The sequence below is a fragment of the Empidonax traillii genome, unplaced genomic scaffold, assembly GCF_003031625.1.
Source record: "Empidonax traillii isolate 1590-97213 ecotype Southwest subspecies unplaced genomic scaffold, ASM303162v1 scaffold502:size815047, whole genome shotgun sequence".
In the NCBI taxonomy this organism is placed as follows: Eukaryota; Metazoa; Chordata; class Aves; order Passeriformes; family Tyrannidae; genus Empidonax; species Empidonax traillii.
In genome coordinates this window covers 282,441-303,627 of record NW_020955695.1, presented here as the reverse complement: position 1 = coordinate 303,627, position 21,187 = coordinate 282,441, and the positions used below count along the sequence as shown (strand labels likewise).

General features: G+C 43.5%; 1 protein-coding gene across 1 annotated transcript in view; it reads left to right on the top strand.

The window, feature by feature from the left end:
- NOTCH2 (notch receptor 2) overlaps nucleotides 1–21,187 on the top strand; it is an 88,059-nt gene that overhangs the window by 58,060 nt on the left and 8,812 nt on the right. The window contains exons 15-29 of the mRNA XM_027896586.1: nucleotides 43–162; nucleotides 276–428; nucleotides 3,137–3,365; nucleotides 5,677–5,878; nucleotides 8,445–8,598; nucleotides 9,382–9,566; nucleotides 10,395–10,527; nucleotides 12,591–12,836; nucleotides 14,768–14,880; nucleotides 15,425–15,954; nucleotides 16,699–17,046; nucleotides 17,292–17,434; nucleotides 17,681–17,891; nucleotides 18,509–18,605; nucleotides 19,117–19,285. Of these exons, the coding sequence (XP_027752387.1) occupies nucleotides 43–162; nucleotides 276–428; nucleotides 3,137–3,365; nucleotides 5,677–5,878; nucleotides 8,445–8,598; nucleotides 9,382–9,566; nucleotides 10,395–10,527; nucleotides 12,591–12,836; nucleotides 14,768–14,880; nucleotides 15,425–15,954; nucleotides 16,699–17,046; nucleotides 17,292–17,434; nucleotides 17,681–17,891; nucleotides 18,509–18,605; nucleotides 19,117–19,285 (3,033 nt within the window). The remainder of the gene's footprint in view (nucleotides 1–42; nucleotides 163–275; nucleotides 429–3,136; nucleotides 3,366–5,676; nucleotides 5,879–8,444; nucleotides 8,599–9,381; nucleotides 9,567–10,394; nucleotides 10,528–12,590; nucleotides 12,837–14,767; nucleotides 14,881–15,424; nucleotides 15,955–16,698; nucleotides 17,047–17,291; nucleotides 17,435–17,680; nucleotides 17,892–18,508; nucleotides 18,606–19,116; nucleotides 19,286–21,187) is intronic.

Here is a 21,187-nt window from a genome sequence, read left to right as displayed (position 1 = left end):
TTAGTGGCATACTCTTCTGTTTTTTCCCCTTCTGCTCTCCAGGTGTGAACTGCCAGGTAGTGGTTTCTCCTTGTTCCCCTAATCCCTGTGAGAACTCAGGAATTTGCCAAGAATCTCCTGACTCTGAAGGCTACACCTGCCAGTGTGCCCCTGGCTGGGAAGGTAACGTGGATGGGGGACATGCTGTATACTTTTGGTTGCCGAGCAGTGTTGGCATCGAGCCTCGTGATCGTTGCCTTATGAGGGGTCTTACTCTGGGGCTCTCCGTGTTTCAGGGGAGAGATGCACGGTGGATATTGATGAATGTCTCTCCAAGCCCTGCAAAAATCACGCTCTGTGCCATAATATTCAAGGCAGTTACCTGTGTGAGTGTCGGCCTGGCTTCACTGGAGGAGACTGTGACAGTAACGTCGATGACTGCCTTTCAAGTGAGTAGCAGCACGTTGCTCTGTCTTGCAGTTTTTCCTGGAAATAATTTTGCTGTTGTTTTAAAAACTGCTGTTTGACAGATCCTAAAAGGTCTTTTATAATCTCTTGCCAAAAGGAAAAAAAACCAAACCTCAGCCTTGTAAGGCTTGCATGTTTGAGGCAGTCAAAACCCATCGCGTTCAGCTGCTAGAAATGGACTACAGTGATACAACTGATAGCAGTTGTTGTTCCCAGATTCTTAACTTGAAAAGGTCCTTAGAGTTTTGCATACTTTAATGAGAAGCACTGTCAAATGAAGAATTATATTTGCCTGAAATTTTAATACATCAAGATGAAGTACCACTGCAGGGCTCACCTGTATTTCTACGTGAAGCTTGATTGAGGTGTGGTGGGAACCTGGGGTACAGCAGTCTTTCCTGAAATGTCTCCTCTTGAAAGAGCAGGTCCTGTTGCAGTTCCATATTTGAAAACAAATTAAGCAGCAGGAAGATATCAGTTGCAGGAGAGTAGCCCCATAGGCTGATGAGTACTGAAATGGGTTAAATTGCAAAAAAAACGAGTGTTCATTTCATGACCTTGACACTGCTGTTTACAAGAAAAACCAAATACATACTAGCATCTTTTTCTTGCTGGGCATATTCTGCATCATCATCAAATAAAATGAAAGAGAAGTGTCACGTGTTTAAAAGTTCATCTGTTACTATTTGAAAAGTGCTTTATCAAAACTAGGGGGAGTTCATGACATTGTAATTTTTTGATGGGCTGGCTCTTTAAAAAAAACCAAACTAAACAAACAAAACCCCCAAACCACCACCCCAAACCAGAAAAAAATATTTTTTACTAGATTAGCTTAAAACCAAACTGAGGTCTTAAAGACTTTAGGTATGAATTTGGCAAGTTGTGTTTTGCATTGAAAAAGAAATGTAAATTTGCGACTGCTGTAGAGAAGGATCCAAACAAGTCTATTAGGAAAAGTTACCGTGGGAGCCCCCAAAGCAGCACTGCTGAAAGAACTTCTAAGACATCTGGCTCAGCCTCAGCTTTTGATGCCTTTTTTCTGAGCAAACAGGTACAGTACAAAAAGTATCGTGGTGCCGTGACCCATAGCTGTGCTCACTGAAGCCAACAAAGTTATTGCCTGTCCTGTTTGTTTTCATGTGGGTATCTGAAGATAAAAACGTTTTCCGTGTGTTCATCTTTCTCTCTGGAACAGCTGAGCCATCTCTCTCTGCTCCTGAGTGTTCTGAGAGCAGAGATTCACCCCGTCTTGTCTGTTAGGCAGCACACCCATGAGGCTGAAGAAGCATTTCAAGTTACTGCCACAGCTGATTTCGTTTAGCATAACAAAAACCTTCCACGCCTTGAGCCAAATGTCTTTAATCTATGAAGCAAACAAACCCTCCAAAAACAGGAACTTATTGAAAAGTTGATACCCGAGTCTCCTTCTTCTGTCAGTAAATGTGTTGCACAGAGAATTAATGCACAGCTTTTGGCTTCGCTCATACATGGCTGACTGCCACAGACACAACATTTTATAGCTGCCGGGGGTCTCGCTTTGAATGTGCTTTTTCTCTGCAGTAGTCAAATGACCTTTAAATGGATGCAGGTGTGTCTCATAACACAAATTTTTATCATGTGAGCGTATTTCTCAGGCAATAAATGAGCTTTCACGTTTCTTTTCTTCTTTTCCCAGTGAACAGAATAATCTTGTATTTATGTTAAACTGCGATTTTTGGTGGCGTCTATTTGCATTTTCAGCTCCATGTTTTAGTAGTACTTAAAAATAATCATAAATTCAAAATAGGGCTTGGTAATCTGTTTTTCATCCCCCCTCCTGACTCTCTTTTTCCTCCCCCCTCCCAGTTGCCCTCTCTGCTTTCATATACTAGGCTTGTGGTCTGTGGAATGCAGAGTAGAAAAGGAATCTGGCTTCAGGAATGTGGGTCTTAAATCCAAAAGTGGAAGGAGCAAAGCAGGAAGAAATTACTGAATGGCAGAAATCTTTCAGGCAGATTGGTCCTTCTGGAAGTAGAAGGAATACAGTAGTAGGGGGTGGCTTAGGACCAAGAAGTGGTGGCATGCAAGTAGCAAGAGTATGGTAGGAATATAGAAAATGTCAAGAAATGCAGAGGTGAGGGGAATCCAAGGTGGTGTATGAATTTGTGAGCTTTTCTGCCAGGCTTTCCCTGGTCAGTCTTTGATACTGGGAAAAATGTTAAGTGCTCAGTAATGTCTAATTGCTCATATATATGCTAATGTACACTTACACTTGGGATTTGACTGGACTGCTTTCATGCTAAAAATTAAGCACACAAGTTCTCTCATGTGTTGAGCAGTGTCTGGAAAAGAGACAATGTGCTAAGTTCTCTCATGAAAAAAACTTGATAAGGAAGAAGAAACAGTTGCTGTGCTGTTTTTATTGTCTTAATCAGTAGGCATCTGTCAAAAAAACAAGAGTGTGAATTTTAAACCAGGAGACTTTGGGTCTGGTTTCTTTGGTTGAACAAATTGCAGCAGAGAAACCTTCAGACCGTGAAGCTTGGCCTTGATCCATACCTTCTTGTGAATTCATTAATGATAACGCTTTGCAGTTATATATTCCATAAAGTGGCTCAGAAAAACTTTTCAGTCGCTAAAAGCGACTACTTTAGGTCTGACCTTTCACTGTTAACCCCTCCTAACACTCACTGTGATGCTTCTGTCTTAGACCCCTGCCAAAACGGAGCTTCGTGCGTGGACGGGATAAACTCCTTCTCGTGCATCTGCCTGCCTGGATTTCACGGAGATAAATGTCAGACAGACACCAATGAGTGCCTGAGTGAGCCGTGCAGGAATGGGGGCACGTGCACCCACTACGTCAACAGCTACACCTGCAAGTGCCCGCCTGGGTTTGAGGGGACCAACTGCGAGAACAACATCGATGAGTGCACTGAGAGGTGAGGTGACTCCACGGTGCTGCAGTGTCAGGGAGCCACGCTCTGTGTGGCTCACACCTGGAGGCCAGTCCTACTCAGAAGCACTTTTTAAACAATGAGGATCTGTTTTCCTGCCACTGTTCACAGACACAGTTGTGATTCATGCAGGGAAGGCTTGTTTAGCCGAAAGGCAGTTGCCCATCAGATTTGATCTTCAGTTTCTTCTAATGTTGTTCTAGTTAGAAGCTTAGTTCCATTACAGGACAAATATGACAATGTTTAGCAAAGTTGAAACAGTTATAGGTGCTAGCTTATTACAATATAAATGATTTATATTTCTGTAAGACCATTATCTTACAGGGAAGGGGAAATAGTTGATTTCTTATGAATGGCTACTGTGTCGAGAAATGCAAAAATGGAAGTGATGGCCAACTCTTAGAAGGACAGGGAAAAGAAATTAGTCCTAAATTGAGTTATTGACAACAAATGATGTGAAGAAGCAACCAGGAGAAACACTAAATCCACAAATTCTGCACTGGAAAGATTTAATCATCAGAGATCTTTTAATGCTCACAAATTGGATGTTGTTTAGCAGTGTTGAGAAAAACCTGAGGTCATTCTAAAGGGGGAGTTGTGGAACTGAGCTAAAAAGCTCAGCAGCTGGTCCTTATATAAATGGTTCATGTGGTAGTTTTAAAAGCTCTTTGAAAGTTAACCCTGTGATTCCATCATTTTAAGCTTCATTATGATTGATGTAAGTAACTTCAGATTCTCAAATGCAAACCATTTCTAATAAAGCTTGAAATGGTTAAAAAAAATAATTAAAAGTAGTCTGTTCTAGTCTGGTTACCAGAGACAAATTGCCTAAATGCAAAGCTCTTGGTATTCTCATGTATTTTCTCCATACCTAGAAAAGATCTTTCTTATCTTTTATAAAATTGCGTTTGTGGGGGAGGAAGTATTTTAATATCTTTTTCTTAAGAACAGGGTTGTGTCACTGATGAGGGTGTGTTTAATTTGCACAACAGTTGTTTAATCGAGTGAAGTATGCTGGGTGTTTTAGCAGAATGCCTGGCTCTTCCTTGAGGTTCATCCTGTTCTTGTTTTTGTTATCAGTCAGGACAGAAACCAGTCTTGCAGGTATGAATTAAGGATGTAGCAATTTTCAACGCTCTGCCAAGCTAAACCAGTCACACCTTCTCAACCAAAATTACTGGGCTACACTTAAGAGCACCACGGTGGTTGGCTAATTTGAATTTGGTTCAAATAGTTCTTCCTTGTCCTGTGAGAGAGTGCCACCTCCTTTTGGAGAGAGGTGCCTGGTTTCAGTGAAACGCACAAAGTGATTGGCAGTTCCTCTGTCTTCCTTACTTTGGCATGAATGTAAACAGCAGTTTATGTTCCCTGTAAAACAGAATTCAGCCCGTAAGACAGAGGAGCTTCACAGTCAGAATTTAGATACTTAAAACTTGCACTCTTGCACTGGGAGTTCAGGGAGGGGTGAGTCAGTGGCTTCCCTCGTGGAAATACCCTTTGACAGTGCACAAAGCAGATAACAAGCATGAATTTGGTTTGTGTACCTAATCAAACTGATTATCTTGAGTCTGATCTAGGGTTATACTCAGAGGAGCAGGAGTTTCTTTGGAACTAAAATGGAGCCAACTTTGCATGAGGCATCACTACTCCTAACTTTCCCAGTCACTTCTCCCTAGGACACCTAATCTGACAGAATTTCTTATGATTAGAAGATTGAGGGGGATAATTCCTTTGATCTGAAATCTGCCAGGGCATGTATGAGTAGTTTTACAAATCAGGACTTAAGGTTCTCATGAGAAGAGGAGGAAGGGATTTAGCAATACCAATACTTTCACATAATTTCAATTAAGAACATACTTGTGTTTTGCATGTTGTACAAACTTTTTCCTTGAGAAAACGTACCTCTGACTCCTTTGAAGCTTTTAAAAAAGGCCAATTGTTTTGTTTCTCATAATTTGTAATACAATTGTAATTTGTAATAAAATTTATCAGTTGAGCAAGCCACACTCAGTACTGTTTGTGGTCACATTGAAGCTGGGAAGATTTCATTAAATAAGTTACATCCATCACTAATGGCTCACTAAAACCCTGCTTTACTTTCTTTGCCTGCTGAGATTAAAGACGGTGAGCTGGAGTCCCCTTGGATTGCTGTTATCTGATTTATGCTGCTTCAGCAGAAACTCAGCAGTGGGCAGAAGGTCCTGTTATCTGCCTTTCTCTCTTATTTCACTCATGTTTATGGCTGTGAGCTAATTGCCTTTTGTCTCAGCTTACCGTTCTTCCCCCTGTCTTGCAGCTCCTGTTTCAACGGAGGCACTTGTGTGGATGGAATCAATTCCTTCACCTGCCAGTGTCCAGTGGGGTTTACAGGACCCTTCTGCCTCACAGAAATCAATGAGTGTGACTCCCATCCTTGCCTGAACAAGGGCACTTGCGTGGACAGCCTGGGCACGTACAGATGTATATGTCCCTTGGGTTACACTGGCAAGAACTGTAAGGTGGGTGACGTTTTGCTGCCTTGTCTTGCACAGGGCGCTGTTGTTTGAGCTGTCCAACAGAAGGAGTGGGATAGAGGGATAGATCTGAGGTGTGAAACAAGGCAGAGCTCCTGTTCTCTCAGTTCTGGTAAGAGGTGGTTGGCCCACAGGTTGCCCCTGTTCAAAACTGGAAATCGTAGAACGGGTTCGAAGGGACCTTAAAGGTCATCTAGTTCCAACCCCGTTAACCACGTGTGCCTGTTCACCAGGAGGATCAAAATGTTTGGTTATTTACAAGGACAGGTATCACTGGAACTTTCTAGATTAGTTTTCTTCTTAAATGGAAAGCAGCTTTTAGCTTTGCAAATGGCTGTGTTTCATTTGAAGCATAAAATTGTCCTGATTGAAGACAAGAACCGTGTATTAAAAAAAAAAACCACAACCAAACAAGCACAAAACAAAAAGCAGAGTATCAGTCTGATTAAGAAGGCTTGGATTTAACTGGTTCATTTTTTACAGGGAGGTGTAGTTAATCAGGGTTGATTGTAGATTTTTTTTTTTCATAAGAAGCCAGAAAATGTTTGGGGGCAGTAAATTATGTGATTGTCCTGTTCACAACCTCAATAAAAATCTCTAGCCTTACTTGCATACTAAAGTTCAGGCAATTTACTATTTTCCACAGCTGAGCATGGGAGCTGCAAACCCCATATACTGTAAATGACTGACTAGTACCTATTAAAAACATTAAACTTGGCCTATCGCAGTGGAAACAGAATACTGTTTTTCAAATCAGAGTTCTTTCTTTAGATTCTGTTCTTATCAAAACAGCAAGAATGATTTGAGACTGCTTCTACTTTTGGAACAGTAAACACTATATTGGCTTCCTTCACCAGCAGTCTTAAGTGCTGCCATTTAAAAAGGAATCGGTGAATTTCTTAAATTAATGGAAAGCACGACAATTTTTTAAGAATTCTGCAACTCTCTTCTGTGCCAACAAGTCTTTGTAAAGCAGTGAGTTCTGGAAAGAAGCATTTTGGTGGCGGTGGGGGAGGTGCTTTTCCAGAAGTATGTTGCTAGACATTAAATTGTCAGGTCTGCTTCTAGGTATTGCTAATGGAGGAAGTGAATGCAAAGTAATGAAGTGATATAAAAAAGCAACCCCTCTGCTACCCTAATTATGCATTCCAGGCACACCACTTAAACCTCATTGGGAGAATTAGCATTGAGAGTGATCCTGAAGTACTGTGAAGTTCAGTAGTTCCTCTTCTGTTATGTTCGCTTTGTTTTGACTTGAGAAAAGGATTAATGTTCCTGTCCCCAAATTAAAAGTTGTGGATTCTCAGGAAGTCTGCTTTATGTTCGGAGAAGCTTGATCGTCATGTATTACTCATTTTATGCGAGGAATCAGAACTTTCTGAGTTTATAAGTACTACTCAAAGCTCTGTTGGAGAGATTTATAGATTACAGCTACACTGTAGTTCTTGTCTTAGTGGTAAACTGGCTTGACCTAATTAGCAAAGCTAAATAAGCAGCACAAAATCAGACAAAGATTCATAAGTTTTAGAATTTGCATGTAAAACAGTCAGCTACTCATTACAAATGCAGAGGCTCAGTGTTTTTTCTTCTTCACGCTCAACTACATGTGATAAAACTTAATTCCAAGTTTCTTTTTGGTTGCCTGTGAAAGCACAGATTTTTTTACTTTAATCTTTGTGAGGAGACAGTTTGCATCTGAAAAGAAGAACTTTCTGCAATTGAAATTGCATTTTACAGCCAAAATTCAGTACTGCCCACTTAAAAAACCTCATCCTTCCCTCAAGTCATCTTGAAATGAATCAAATGGCTGTATTAATTTGAAGATGAAGTGCTTAAAAAGGAAATTATTGTTAGTGACTGGTTTATATTACGTCAGAGTTATTTTGGGTCTTCACTTTCATATGATGATTTACTGAGTTTTAGACTCTTCATTTGGAAACTGTTATTTATACAAGGAATCAAGAAAAACGGTAGACTTTAGCCCATCTTCGGTTCATAAAACTGTTGTGGGGTTTCAGCTGAATCCCGGAAGACAGGAAAACGCAGACCATACTAGAGCAAGTGAGGACAAAAGCAAGTATGGTGAACTAGTGATAAAAAGGAAAAGCAAAGATGAGAATGTGGGACACATCTGTCATCCTCAAAAAGCAGTGAAGATAGAAAGAGTTTGGGAAAAGAAGGGGCACCTGGTACTCTTGATAGCCGGAACCTTCCTGCTAATGTGGAACTAGAAGCTTAGTCCGACGTAAAACTGATTTTTCTCAAACCCAGCCAGCCAAGGATCCACCTCCATAAGAAGGTGTGAGGATCAGCTTACTCTTGAAATAATGTTGCCATCTGGGGTTTACTTCTGTGTGCATTTGCACTTTCCTAGGGACGTGAGACTGCTAGTGAAGAACCTGGCTTAGACTTGGGAAGTACTGTACCCGTTCTTTCCAGGGCCACTTGGAACCAGCATTACAGACCTTCCTTGCTTTGGGTCTTGAACTTTTTCTCCGAGTAGTGTTTCTTCCTGTGCCACATGTCATGTTTGTTTTTTTTTTCTTTGCAGTCACTTATGGATCTGTGCAGCAAGTCTCCCTGCAAGAACAAAGGCACGTGTGTCCAGACTCTGGCCCAGACTCGCTGTGTCTGTCCGTCTGGCTGGACTGGTGCTTACTGCGATGTGCCCAATGTCTCGTGTCAAGTGGCAGCTTCACAAAGAGGTAAGTGAGCATCCTCAGTGCTTTAATTGGAAACACCTCTCCATGCATCGTTAATCCGTGCCTCCTTCCCCCCTGCACCTGTGGACACAGCATGCACTGGAAATTCCAGAGAGCTTTGCCTCGAGGTGTCGATCACAGTCTCTTCTAAAGTAAAATACTCTCAGGAAGGTTGTGTTTGCTGCATCTTGTACCTCATGATCTGTGTAGGTATTTTTGCAGAAAATACTGCTTCCAAGTGCACTATTTAGCTATAAAGGTTATACCATGCCCCCCCAGAGTAGCAATTTTCTACTTTAGATGATACACATATGAAAGTTCTGGTTAAAGTGAATTTTGTCCAGGAACATGGCTTGTAGCCTGGGCAGATGGACGGTGCCATGCCATTTTTTGTCCAGGAAATCCAAATAAATAGATTAAGTGTCAAAGGAGAAGGGTATCAAGCTCCTATACCTTTTACAGACGTTCTAGGTACAAACACTGAACCTTTGTATAGGAGCAGTAGTGCTTCAGGTCCGTGTTCACCAGCCAGTGATAAAGTAATACAGCAGTACAAATAGTCCATGTCAGTGTTGGTGCCAATGATCCAATGAGGACAGAGCAGTGACTTCACTTGGAAGGCAGTTTTGGTTCTGATCCACTGTAATTTAAAGAGTAACTCTCCAAATTTTAAATTTCAACTTTTCAGTTTGTTGAGTTTAGCCATATTCATTCCTGGCTGAGCTACCCAGCACTGGCAACAAGTGTGTTTTATGTGTTTGCTCACTTTGTTTAACTTCGTTTCAGGAGTCCCAGTGGACCAGTTGTGCCAGCACTCTGGTCATTGCCTCAATGTTGGAAACACACACCACTGTCAGTGCCAGGTGGGTTACACAGGCAGCTACTGTGAGGTGCAGCTGGATGAGTGTGAGTCCAGCCCCTGCCAGAACGGAGCGACCTGCCGAGATCACCTGGGTGGATACCAGTGCGAGGTAATACATGGTGGTTTAGTAGGAAGAGGTCTGAGTATGTAGGGCATTGTAGTACAGAGGAATCAAAAGAATTCAGAAACACCTGCAAGTGGTAGAATAGCTTCCAAAGAGGGGATCGAAGCAACTTGCACTTGGAAGAAGTCTTTAATTTGACTGTAGCAGAAGCAGTGCTCTAAGAGTGAAGTAAGAGAGATGATTGTAAGGAGCTGTGGTTGATGGGCATTTGAGCTCTTTGTCTCATTGGAGATGGAGTTCTTACCTGGAAAGACTTTTTGCCTGAAGTGTGGTTTATATTAAAAAGTATGTAAAATGCATTAAAAGGAATATTGTATTCTCCCTGTTGGATGGGCAAAGTATCCCTTGCCTCTCAGGGTGGGAAATGCCTTCCACTGCTTTCTATTTCTTACAGCTGATGCAGAGAGCAGTGTAGGCCGTGATATTATGGTGTATCAACCTTCCCAAGCCTTTCAGAATGGTAGAACACCTTGGAAGCTCGAGCCCAGAGGGAAAGGATGAGTTTTATGTAAACCTTAACTCAAAACTACTGAGACAATTTCAGTGCTAAAGGGTATCAGGATTGGATCGCTCTGTCTTGCAGCAGTCGAGCCACTCAAATTCAAACATGCGGAGTGCTGTGGAGTGTCACATGGCCGAGTTGTGTGCTTAAGCTGCTGGCTGTGCAGCCCTTGAAATCACTTGCAGTTGTTTAGCTACAAAGGCAGTCCTAATCTATCCCACTGAGGGCTCCTTTTGTCTGTGTTAGCCTTTCTCAGATGTCTACTAATGTATCTGTTAGAAGATTATTCACACTTATTTCTATACCGGCAGTGTGTGGCTGGATACCAGGGTGTCAACTGTGAATATCAAGTGGATGAGTGCCAGTTTCAGCCCTGCCAGAACGGAGGGACATGTATCGACCTTGTCAATCATTTCAAGTGCTCCTGTCCACCAGGAACTCGGGGTATGAAGCTCAGCAATTAAGTGAATATTACAAGAGTGAATTTTCCTTACTGACCACTGTTTTCGTGACACAGAGTCTAAAGGGAATGCATTATGTTCTTTGAAGAATGTTCCCAAAGTACACTGAATCCCTTGAGATACATATTTTCTCTTTAAAAATAAATGCTGCTTTTCCCCTCCTTTTTTTTTTTTTCTTTTAAAGGAATAGGTCACAGCAGTGTCCTTGGGGAATGTATGACCCATCTCTGGCAATGGGGATGGACGAGATTACCATTAAGGTCTTTTTCAGCCCTGTCTGTTTTGATCTAGTAAATCCAAGGTTTCTTTTTTTTACCTAAGATGCTGTGAAATAGACAGGAAATTTGCTTGGTTCCCTCATCATTTCTAGTGTCCTTTACTTTTTTAAATTTTTGCCCTGTATTGTCCTCTGTCCTGGAGTCTTTTTTGGAAAAGAAGGTTGGTGGCTCTAGGCTGCCTTAAACTATTTCAGCAAATTCGAGCTCTTTCATTAAGAGCTACTTTTAAAATAATATTAAAAAAAAGTAGTCCACAGTCCTACATTGGTGGTTTTCAGTAAGTAACATTCCCCAGCCTGGTTAATGCTGTGTTTCTTGAAACCTCACCTTCCACTTCCATGTTATATCTGACCTGATGTCCCTGACTTCTGCCTTTGAAAATATTCAGGATTACATATTTTAACACATTGGTGAATGCTTTCTCACTTGACTTTTTTTCCTTAGGTTTATTTTTCAAATCATTTAAAAATTTTACATACCTCTGAACTTACTTTTTCTTTCTGAAGTGTGTCATCTCAGTGTAGGCTAAATCTTCAGCTGTGTGTCAGAACTTGATTGAAAAAGTAAATATAAGTAAAATTATAACACCTAACATGTTTGCCTCCTGTTCATGCATATTACTGTATCATTCACTTTAGTGTGACTGTCAGCACATTTCCCCAGTCTGGATGAATGTTTATTTCATTGTAAGTCATTGCAGTAGCAATTCTTCATATATTGTTCTTAATTTTATTATTCAATTTAAAACAAAAACAAACAAACACCACAAAACCAAAAATCCTGCTGCTTATGTCACTACATCAAAGTTTGTATTTATGTACCAGTATCTGCATCTCCTGAATTTCTGTGTTGTACTAAATCCCCCACCCTCCTTTGAGAGGTTCTGAGTCTACTGCTTTTAATCCTTCAGCCTTTATTTGTTGAGATTAATTACTTTTTGGATGTGACAATTTTTTTTCTGGTAAATGAAAGGAATTGGAGGAGATTGATACAATTACTTAGGATAGTAAGACTTAGCTTTTGTCCCTGGCCTAGTTTGAAATTAACACTTTACTGCTGCCAGTATCCTCCATATTTAGGTGAATGATTTTTACTTGCTCTGCTTGAATCAACAGTATTAACAGACAAAAGTACTTGCTCAGCTTACCCTCTCTGTCCCTGTTATACTGTGCAGTGAAGGCAGAACCAGCACCCGACCTTGTCCTTTGAAAAGGAACCATGTAGGGAAAAGGACAAACTGCCCTCCCTAGCCAATGGTGAGGGTTTACTCTAGGTCCCCAGAATGCAAACTGCAGGAATCAGTGGTTTTTTGTAGGTTTGTTGTTGCTTGTTTTAATGCTGTTGCTACAGACTGTCTCTGCCCAGTTTCAGGGTTACCTGGAGTTAAGTGTCTGGTGGCAGCTCGCAGCCTCTCAAGGGCAGCACAGGGCTCTTGGGCTGTGCTCAGTCACAGGGCTAAATTGAGTGCATCTTTTTTGGGTTTGGTTTGGTTTTGTGTTTTTAATTATGCCCTTAAATTAATTCAAGTATGAAAGCTGCTAAATACCAGTATGGCTAGCATCGAGGACAGCCTGGATCTAAAACACATGGTGCCTAGGCCTGATCTGAGGCTGTCTGTCTGCAGAGGGTATGAAATGCATTAAGATGGGATCTTTATCTGTTTGTTTCAGGGAACTTACGTGACATGGTCTTGAAACTTGATGAGCAGTGTAGGAAAGGAGGCCACGGCACTGTATCCTCAAATTGTCCCTCTTTCCTGTCTTGACAGGCCGTTTCTGTGAGGAGAATGTGGATGACTGCATTTCAGACTCAGGAGTACCTCGCTGCTTTAACGGAGGGCAGTGCATTGACCAGGTCGGGAGCTACAGCTGCCTCTGTCCCCAAGGCTTTGCAGGCGAGCGATGCGAGGGAGACATCAACGAGTGCCTCTCTAATCCCTGTAACCCTCGTGGAAGTCTGGACTGTGTCCAGCTGACAAACGATTATAGGTGCATCTGCCGTAGTGCTTTTACGGGTGAGTTGTCATAAACAGGCTATCCATTTCATTGTGGTATCTTGAAAAACGGTAATTCTTTCCCTTTCTGGCAATAGTGTTATCTAGTCATTTCCCTTTACGGTATCTTTTGTTTCCCTACACCATGCTTCAGTTTTTAAACCGGTCTTTGTTTTAAAACTTCTAAGAAATTTGGCTTCCAGAGCTGTCTCAGACAAAGGAATCTCCTGAGACACGTGGCTACCAGAATTATTTTTTTTTCTGTGGTACTTTTCTCTCCTTCATAATTTCACATTTCTAATATTGGAAGTGTAACTGTTCATGTGTCACCTTCTCCATGGCTTTTCCTTTTGCAAAGGAGCATATGTTTTTTTCTCTATAAATCAATGTCATGGTATCCATAAACAGCTTTTGGCCTCCTTTTCTATTCCTCGCGCCCTTTTCTTCCTTACATTGCTGATGTGGTCAGGATGGAATACTCTGTGCATAGGCAGGCCATGCATTCCTAGCTTAGTGATCCTTCCACAATCCAGCTTTGAGTCACAACTTCGCAAGAATTTCACACTGTGCAGACTTATGTCTCACTCTCTCCAGATCTCTTCTTTGTTAGTATTGCTGCTGTTCTGCTTTCTGCCTCCCACTGGGCTTAAGTTTGGTCTAATAGTCTCCAGATGTATCTTAACTTCCAGCTTTCCATTTTCCATGTCAGTTTAACTTCCTACGTATTCAGTTTTCCTCCATTAAAACCTTTCACTTTCCCTGCTTGCCACTGACCTCTGCGTGCTTTACCTTATTTTTTCTTAACATTTAAAGACGCTGTTATTTTTCCACTAAATTTGTGAGTGTCAGATGTAAAGAGACCGCAAAGATATACATTTGAAGAATGCATGTGGTAGTTTTTAAAAGCATTAGCTAGACTGACAAAAGAAGTTCCTAAAAGAGCAGTGTATGAGAGGAGTGATGCTGGTGGGACTCTGATGCAGGTCATATTTAAGCCTGTCTGTTAAGCTTGCTTTTACTAATTATGCCTCATGTTGCTTCTGGCTCTAATGGAAGGGCTGCTGGAACTTGCCGTGTGGGGAATGCAGACCTGCTGCACCCCAGGAGGAGCGAGGAGAGCTGCTATGTCTCAGACATGAAATCTGTCTGGAAATGTTAGGCACAGAGGGGGGGAGCATGCTTCCTCCTCTAGCTGTCTGTCTTCTGCACATTCCAGATTGACCCTTCTGCCTGGGAGGGGGCGGGCGGCTTTGCTGTGGTTTATGACTGAGAATGCCAGGACTCTGTGGGCCATCCTGCCCTGTCTGCGAGCAGCCTCGGCTGCACATGTCTGGAGACTTCTATTAATGTTTTCCTAGGGGGTCCAAGTCATGCTTAGGTCATCCTCATTTTTAAAACTCTGTTGTCAGAGTTTGACTCTGGAAGCTGCTGCAAAGCTGGGCAGTGCAGTAAGGCCTTTGTCTGGCTGATCGGTCTGAGGAGGCTCTGCTTGCTTCTATTCACTCATGTTGCATCTGGTCCTGAGTCGTTCATTAATTTTAGAGTGTGATTTGCCCTCACTGAGCATCTCCCAAAAAGTAAATAAAACTTAGGAACTCCCAAACTGATGTGATGCATCACTTTCAGCCTCTGTGCCTGGTTGACTTGGAAGTGGCAGCAGCAAATTGTTTGTGCTGTGTTGTGCATGTTCCTAAGGAGGCAGACAAGGACAGCTGTCTCCAAATACAGTTAGTGGATTCTGGGGTTGTGCCTTCCTCTACCACTGCTTCGGCAGCTACTTAGGAAGCAGTGTGTTATCTGAAGGGATGATGCCGACCTCTTTGGAGGGGAAGGTCTCACTGGAGTGCTCCGCTCGCTGGCCATTCATGGGAGTGTTTTGCTTTGTGATGGCTTGTTGATGTGCACAGACACACACACTTCTCTGCTCTCTTCTCCCTGTGTCTGCATCTCAGGTCGTCACTGTGAGAGTGTAATAGATGTGTGTCCTCGGAAGCCTTGCCAGAACGGCGGGACCTGTGCTGTTGCCAGCAATATGCCGGATGGGTTCATCTGCCAGTGTCCTCCGGTAAGCACACCCTGAGACTGCATTGCCTGCCTCAGCTGTAGAGCTCTCTGGCTGCAGTCCCACTAGTTTCACGGATTCACTGTAGGTGAAGATTGTCTTCTCTGTACCACCTGCAAAGCTGCGTCTTTGGACACACTTTACCCACGTCCTTTAGTTTATCTATAGAACTGGGGAACCCAGGACTTCCAGGTGCCCTAGGAGAGCGATGCAGCCAGTTGTTATCCCAGAAAAATCTGCTGTTGAGGCATGATAGCTGGCTTTTCCATCTTAAGCTAGCATTAAATTCTGACAATTCTTTTGCTGTCCTGTGTTTTGTGTGCTTACTGCAAGATCCCCCTTGTTCGTGGCTCTTCTAAGCTCATTTCAAAATGTAATTTCCTAATTTATCCTTGAGGTTAGGTCCAGAAAGTCGTGGCTCCTGCAGTGAGGCTAGGGGAGTTACAGGGGAGAAAGGGTTTGCATATGACACCTTGCCTCCAGCCCTCAGAGCATTGAAGAATAAGTTTGTGAGACTGATTGTTTTGCCTTTCTTTCCCCCCCGTAGGGTTATTCTGGAGCAAAATGTGAGTTCAGCAGCCACAGTACCTGTGGGCAAGTGAAATGCAAGAAGGGGGAGCAGTGCATCCAGACATCTTCTGGTCCACGGTGCTATTGCCCCAAGCTGTCTGTGGGAGAGGAATGCCAGACAAACACGGGTTGTGCCAGTGCCCCCTGCCAGAATGGAGGGAGCTGCCACCCTCATTCTCAGCCTCCTTACTATTACTGTCAGTGCCCTGTCCACACCCAGGGCAGCCAGTGTGAGCAGCCCGTAACTTTCAGCCCAGAGCCCCGAGGATGTTTGGATTCCCAGTGTGCAGAAAAAGCAAGAGATGGCTATTGTGACGAAGAGTGTAACACTCATGCGTGCCAGTGGGATGGAGGCGACTGCTCCCTGACAATGGAGGATCCTTGGGCCAACTGCTCCTCCTCATTGCGCTGCTGGATGCTTTTCAATGGACAGTGTGACGAGTTCTGCAACACACCCGAGTGCCTGTTTGACAACTTTGAGTGTCAGCAAAATAGCAGAACATGCAAGTAAGGCCTGATCCTGAGAATGGGTTTTGTGTGTGACTAACGTAGTTCCTGCTAGTGCTCTGCCTGCTGCTCCCCTCTCTTCCATTGTTTCTGTTGCTGGTTCTTGCTGAAAGTTTTTGGCATCAAGGAGTTTCTGCTGCTTTGTGTACTTTTCTGTCTGTTTTTGGAATTTGTGTGCTATGCACTGAATCGATAACCTGAACAATGGTAATGTGTTAACCTGCTTGATGGATGTGCCCTGCTTTCCCTGGAAATGTAAATAAGAGGCATTTCACCTTGTACTAGATTTTAGTAGTACTGCCTCCTATCCTGAATTTTGCTCCATTCCAGCAATACCTGTACTTTTATCCCAGCTGTATTTGCCGCCACTGAATTTGTTTCTAGCTTGTTTATTGTGGCAATTCTTTCTCTTCAGTAATTTGTGATAAATGCCACAGCTTTGCTGTGATGATTCTCCCTTGGTGAGGCAGGCAGGAGGCGTTAGATATCTTAGTAAACAGAATAAGCAGTTCTCTTCCACTGTTACCAGAATTGAACCATGGATTATTGCGCTTCCTCCTTTCACCCCGCTGGGTTGCAAACTTTATCCTGGGGTTGTATTTCTTCTCATTATATCCTGATTGTGAGTGTTATTTTACCTCAAATGACGGTGAAGAGCGTAAGACCTCGGCCCCTGGACTGCAGGTGTGCTGTGCAGAGCGTGCCTGTCCTTCTCTGCTGCCTGTAACCCTCTCACTGCTTTAGGTATGACAAGTACTGTGCAGATCACTACGCGGATGGGCGCTGTGACCAGGGCTGCAACAGCGAGGAGTGTGGCTGGGATGGGCTGGACTGCGCTGGTGACAAAGCCGAGAAGCTGGCAGAGGGCACCCTGATCATCGTGGTCCTGATGCCCCCCGACGAGCTGCTGGGCGATGTTCGCAGCTTCCTGCGCACTTTGGGAACGCTTCTGCACACCAACCTGAGAATCAAGCTGGACTCCCAGGGGAACCCCATGGTATTCCCGTACTACGGGGAGAAATCGGCAGCTCGGAGTCGTCGATCGCTTGTGGTCATTCGCAAGCACAGAGAAGTAGGGCAAGAGGTCATTGGGTGAGTGGATGCCTCTGTGTTCCTCTGGCCTTGTTGTGATGGTAACTCTTGCTTGCAGGTGTGTGGGACGTTCTGGACTTTCTAGGTCTGTAGTTTGTTTTTTAAATGGGGAAATGTAAAGCCATAGCAATTGCCCAATTTAGTGTTGGGATAGAAAGACTAACATAAAAGGCTGCAGTTTAACCTAATGCTTTGGCAAAAGTTTCTGTTGCTGATTTCTGTGCCCTCTTACTGTCTCCCTGCAGCACCAGGGTGTTCCTGGAGATTGACAACCGCCAGTGTGCAGAGGATTCGGAGCAATGCTTTCACAACACAGAAGCTGCTGCAGCTCTCTTAGCTGCTCAGGCCATCAAGGGCATGTTGCCCTATCCTTTCGTGTCTGTCCAAAGTGAGTAACTGCAGAGGGAAAACTGCTTACGGAGGGAGGCAGCCATCACACTTGGGCTTGCAAAATACTTGCTCAGATATACACGATATACTCTTACAACAGTTACAGCAGAGCCTAAACTCTCTATAATACAGAGAGAATACACTCTCTGGGAAAGATTGTGAGCGAGAAAAGAAAGTCTGTAAATTGAAGATCATTGTCTCCACTTTGTTAATCTCCCTTGTATTTTAACTGGAATTTTTTTAGGTGAACCGTTGTCGCCACCAAAGACCCAGCTGCTTTACCTGCTTGCCGTGGCAGCTTTGATCATCCTCTTAATCCTTCTGCTGGGTGTGATGATGGCAAAGCGTAAGCGCAAACATGGCTCTCTGTGGCTCCCAGAGGGATTTATCCTGCGCAGGGATCCCAGTAATCACAAACGCAGAGAGCCGGTTGGGGAAGATGCTGTTGGACTCAAGTAAGTTTGCATTTAGGCCACTGACGTCCTGTCTATGAGTGTGTTGGAGGATTTTGAGAACGTGGTGTGTAAATCTTTCATCAAAGGCACTTAACCCCGTAGAGAAAGCTTCCTTTTAAGCTACAACTTTTTAGGCCATTTCTCTAAATTTTAATATATCTGTTTTGGACAGAAGAACTTTAATGTATAAAATGCCAGTAAGGAATCTGATCTCCTGGTTATATTTGGGTTTCTGACAATCTGTTTAGTTCAGCGGGTGCGTACTGTTTGCCTAATTTCCTCCTGGAATAGGTGAGACATTTTTAGGTTGATAGGTGAAAAAAACCTTTAATATATCTAGCTCAATGCAATAAAGACATGACTCAAAAAAAAAATAGAAAGTTTCAAAAGAGGAATCCCATTTATGCAGTTTTGGCTTTCCGCTGAATTAACCAAGTTTGCAGTTCTAAATGCATTTAATGCCACTGTTGGCTGCCTGAGATTTCTAATTTCTTGGTCCCTCTGTTTGCAAGCTACCAAACTTGCAAGCACTCCCCCTTGGTCTCTGCAGGGTAGTGTAAGTAGCAGCAGTAGCACCTGCTCAGCCTGCAAAGTGATATGTTCTCCTTGTTTGTTAGAAATCTGTCAGTCCAGATACCAGAGGGCAACCTGGCTAATTCTGGAACAACTGAACACTGGGCAGGTGATGGTGGACCTCAGCCAAAGAGAGCAAAGGTAAGGAGAGCTCCAAGACTTGACTATCACCTGAAACTGCTAGTGAGAAACATCTGCATTAACTTCCTGAGTGTGCCCCTCGCCTAAAACTTGCCTTTGCCTAGGAATCTGTAATATATAACTAATGGTATCTGAGGGGCAAATCCTCAGGTTTACACTGCCACCACAGGCCAGTGGAGGAAGTAGGTACCTTCTGTTCCAGTGTCCTCTCCCTGCCCAGGCTCTGCTGCAGCAAAAGGGACAAGTAGGTTCACGTAATGGCTTGCTGATAACGTATGGTGGGAGTGTGAAAGCTGAGAATGCCAAACAGAGATAAATGGACACCTTTATTTGGCCTAAACCAAAAACCTTGAAAAAAAACCCAAAACAAGCAAAAACCAAAACATGACCAAAAAAAATCCCCCACAAAACCCAAGAAACCCCGTACAAAAGTAAGAAAACGCCAAGGACTTTCAGCATCTTTGGCCACTTGATGGGTGTTTTGAAGCAACTGCTTATTTCCCGTGGTCAGGCTGAGGACCAAGCCTTGCTCCCGGAAGGGGATGAGCAGATAGACCAGCGCCAGTGGACACAGCAGCACCTGGAGGCAGCCGATGTCTGCGGCAGCACCTCACTCGCCCTGACACCGCCCCAAGCAGATCAAGAAGTGGATGTTCTGGATGTGAATGTCAGAGGGCCAGGTCAGTACTCTGAGTGTCCCTGTGTTCTGCCAGCTGGCCACCGATCTCCCTCCCCTGTGTCCGGTGGCTGGGACTGCTGATGTTAAGAATTAAATGGGGTATACAGGAACACAGGGGGAAATTTTTATGGTACTCGAGGGAAGCTCAGTCTACAGTCCAGAAAAGAAAGCAGATCATGGTCTGTAGCACATGGAATCCCATGTAACCAGGGGAAGAAGAGTTCACTTAGCAAACACCTGTAGGAAGTACAGCTATAAAATCTCCTTTATAACAGTATGTGCCTAAATGATGTTGTCAGAATGCCATTACAGCGGAAATTTGGAATGCATAATTGTGTTGGAAATAACCCCCACCTTCTCCAGCGGGATCACTGCAGAGATTTATGCCTGACTTTTTCTAAAGACCAACTTATCAGGTTTTATTATACCTGAGGTGTCTGTCACCTGTTGTGGAAGCAAGGATGGCCTTTTCCTGAATGAGTCTTGGCTGAAAGTATACCCTGATGAACAGTGTGTGAGGCATCTGTCCTGGAGCAGAGCCTCAGGAGCAGATAACAGTGGAACAGAGCAGCAGTGCAGCAAGATTGTTTGTGATTTTTTTTTTTATTTGCTGATTTATATCCTCAGCTTATGAAGATCAGTTCATTGAATTCATAACAGAACTGTGACCTTGGAAGGAGATTTTTTTACCATGCACACAGGCTTGCTCTCTTTCAGTCCCAAATCGCTAGATGCACTCAGAACACTGCTGCTTTTTATGAGTGTTGCACTAAGGCTGTATAAGCTGGTAAGGGACTAGGTGGGTCATGTCATAAAAGCTGATCCCTGAGTTCTGAGAGGAGAGAGTTGACCAAGAACTTTATGCTGGTCAGAAGAGCTGCAACCATGGCTCGTGTTTGTATGTAGAGAGGTGATTCTGATGATACTACTGCAATTCCTTTTTATTGAGTTTTGTGGGAATATTTTCCATGCAATTTAAGGATGACTGGACCCATTCTCTCAGTTCCCTTCTATTGTCTTCTGCTGCAAAGGGAAGGAGGGATTTTTGTGTAACAAGTGTGAGAACATAAACCATCAGTTTCTGCCAAATTTAAGCTTTTCTTTATTTCCCCTATTGAAACTTCTAGTTGTGTGGCAGGGTAAAAGCTTTCCAAGCGCAGGCAATAATGTTCTTAAGACTTCACACTGCTTGTTTTCACGTTCACCCAAAGCTTTGTCCAACAACAGCAATGAAATAATACTGACCTGTAGTTGTTTTTCTGCCATTCAGATGCAACTGTGAAGCTTGCAGCAAGCTGCTCTGAGCTGTCTCCCTCTTTGGCATCACAAGCAAGCAGCTGTCAGGGCAGAAATAATTTAAAAAGTCTGAGAAGTGTTGGATTAGTGGGTTAGTAAGGAGGGGTAGGATTCCTCAGAGTTAATATACCTCTTTATCTGTCCTGGCCACCTTCATCTTTGCAGGCAGAGGGAATAAATGGGCCCTTCTGAGAGGCAGCTTCCCTGTGTCCCAAGAAGGACTGGATATGGCTCACACCCCAATAATGCTTCACTGCCCCTAATTACAGAGTGTGTTGAGGCTGATTCAGGTGCAGGTGTCTGGGCTGGAGCCATCTGAAGCTGGGTGAGTTAGATCCTGGCCACAAGCACAGGTGGCAGGTACAACAGTAGAAATCTTTCTAGAGAGAGGAGATGCAAGTAAAAATGCCTTGGGGTACCAAGGGTTTGTTCCTTCTCTTAACCCAGCGCCTTCTGCAGTCTCTCGAGTTTAGGGGGATCCAAGAGGTCCAGCGTCCAACAGAAGTACTGCCTGGAGATTTTGTCCATGGGTCCCTCACATCCCAGCTTTCAGTACATTGTGCCTGTATGAGACCTTCAGGTGTACCTGTCTGGTGAACTCCTGACT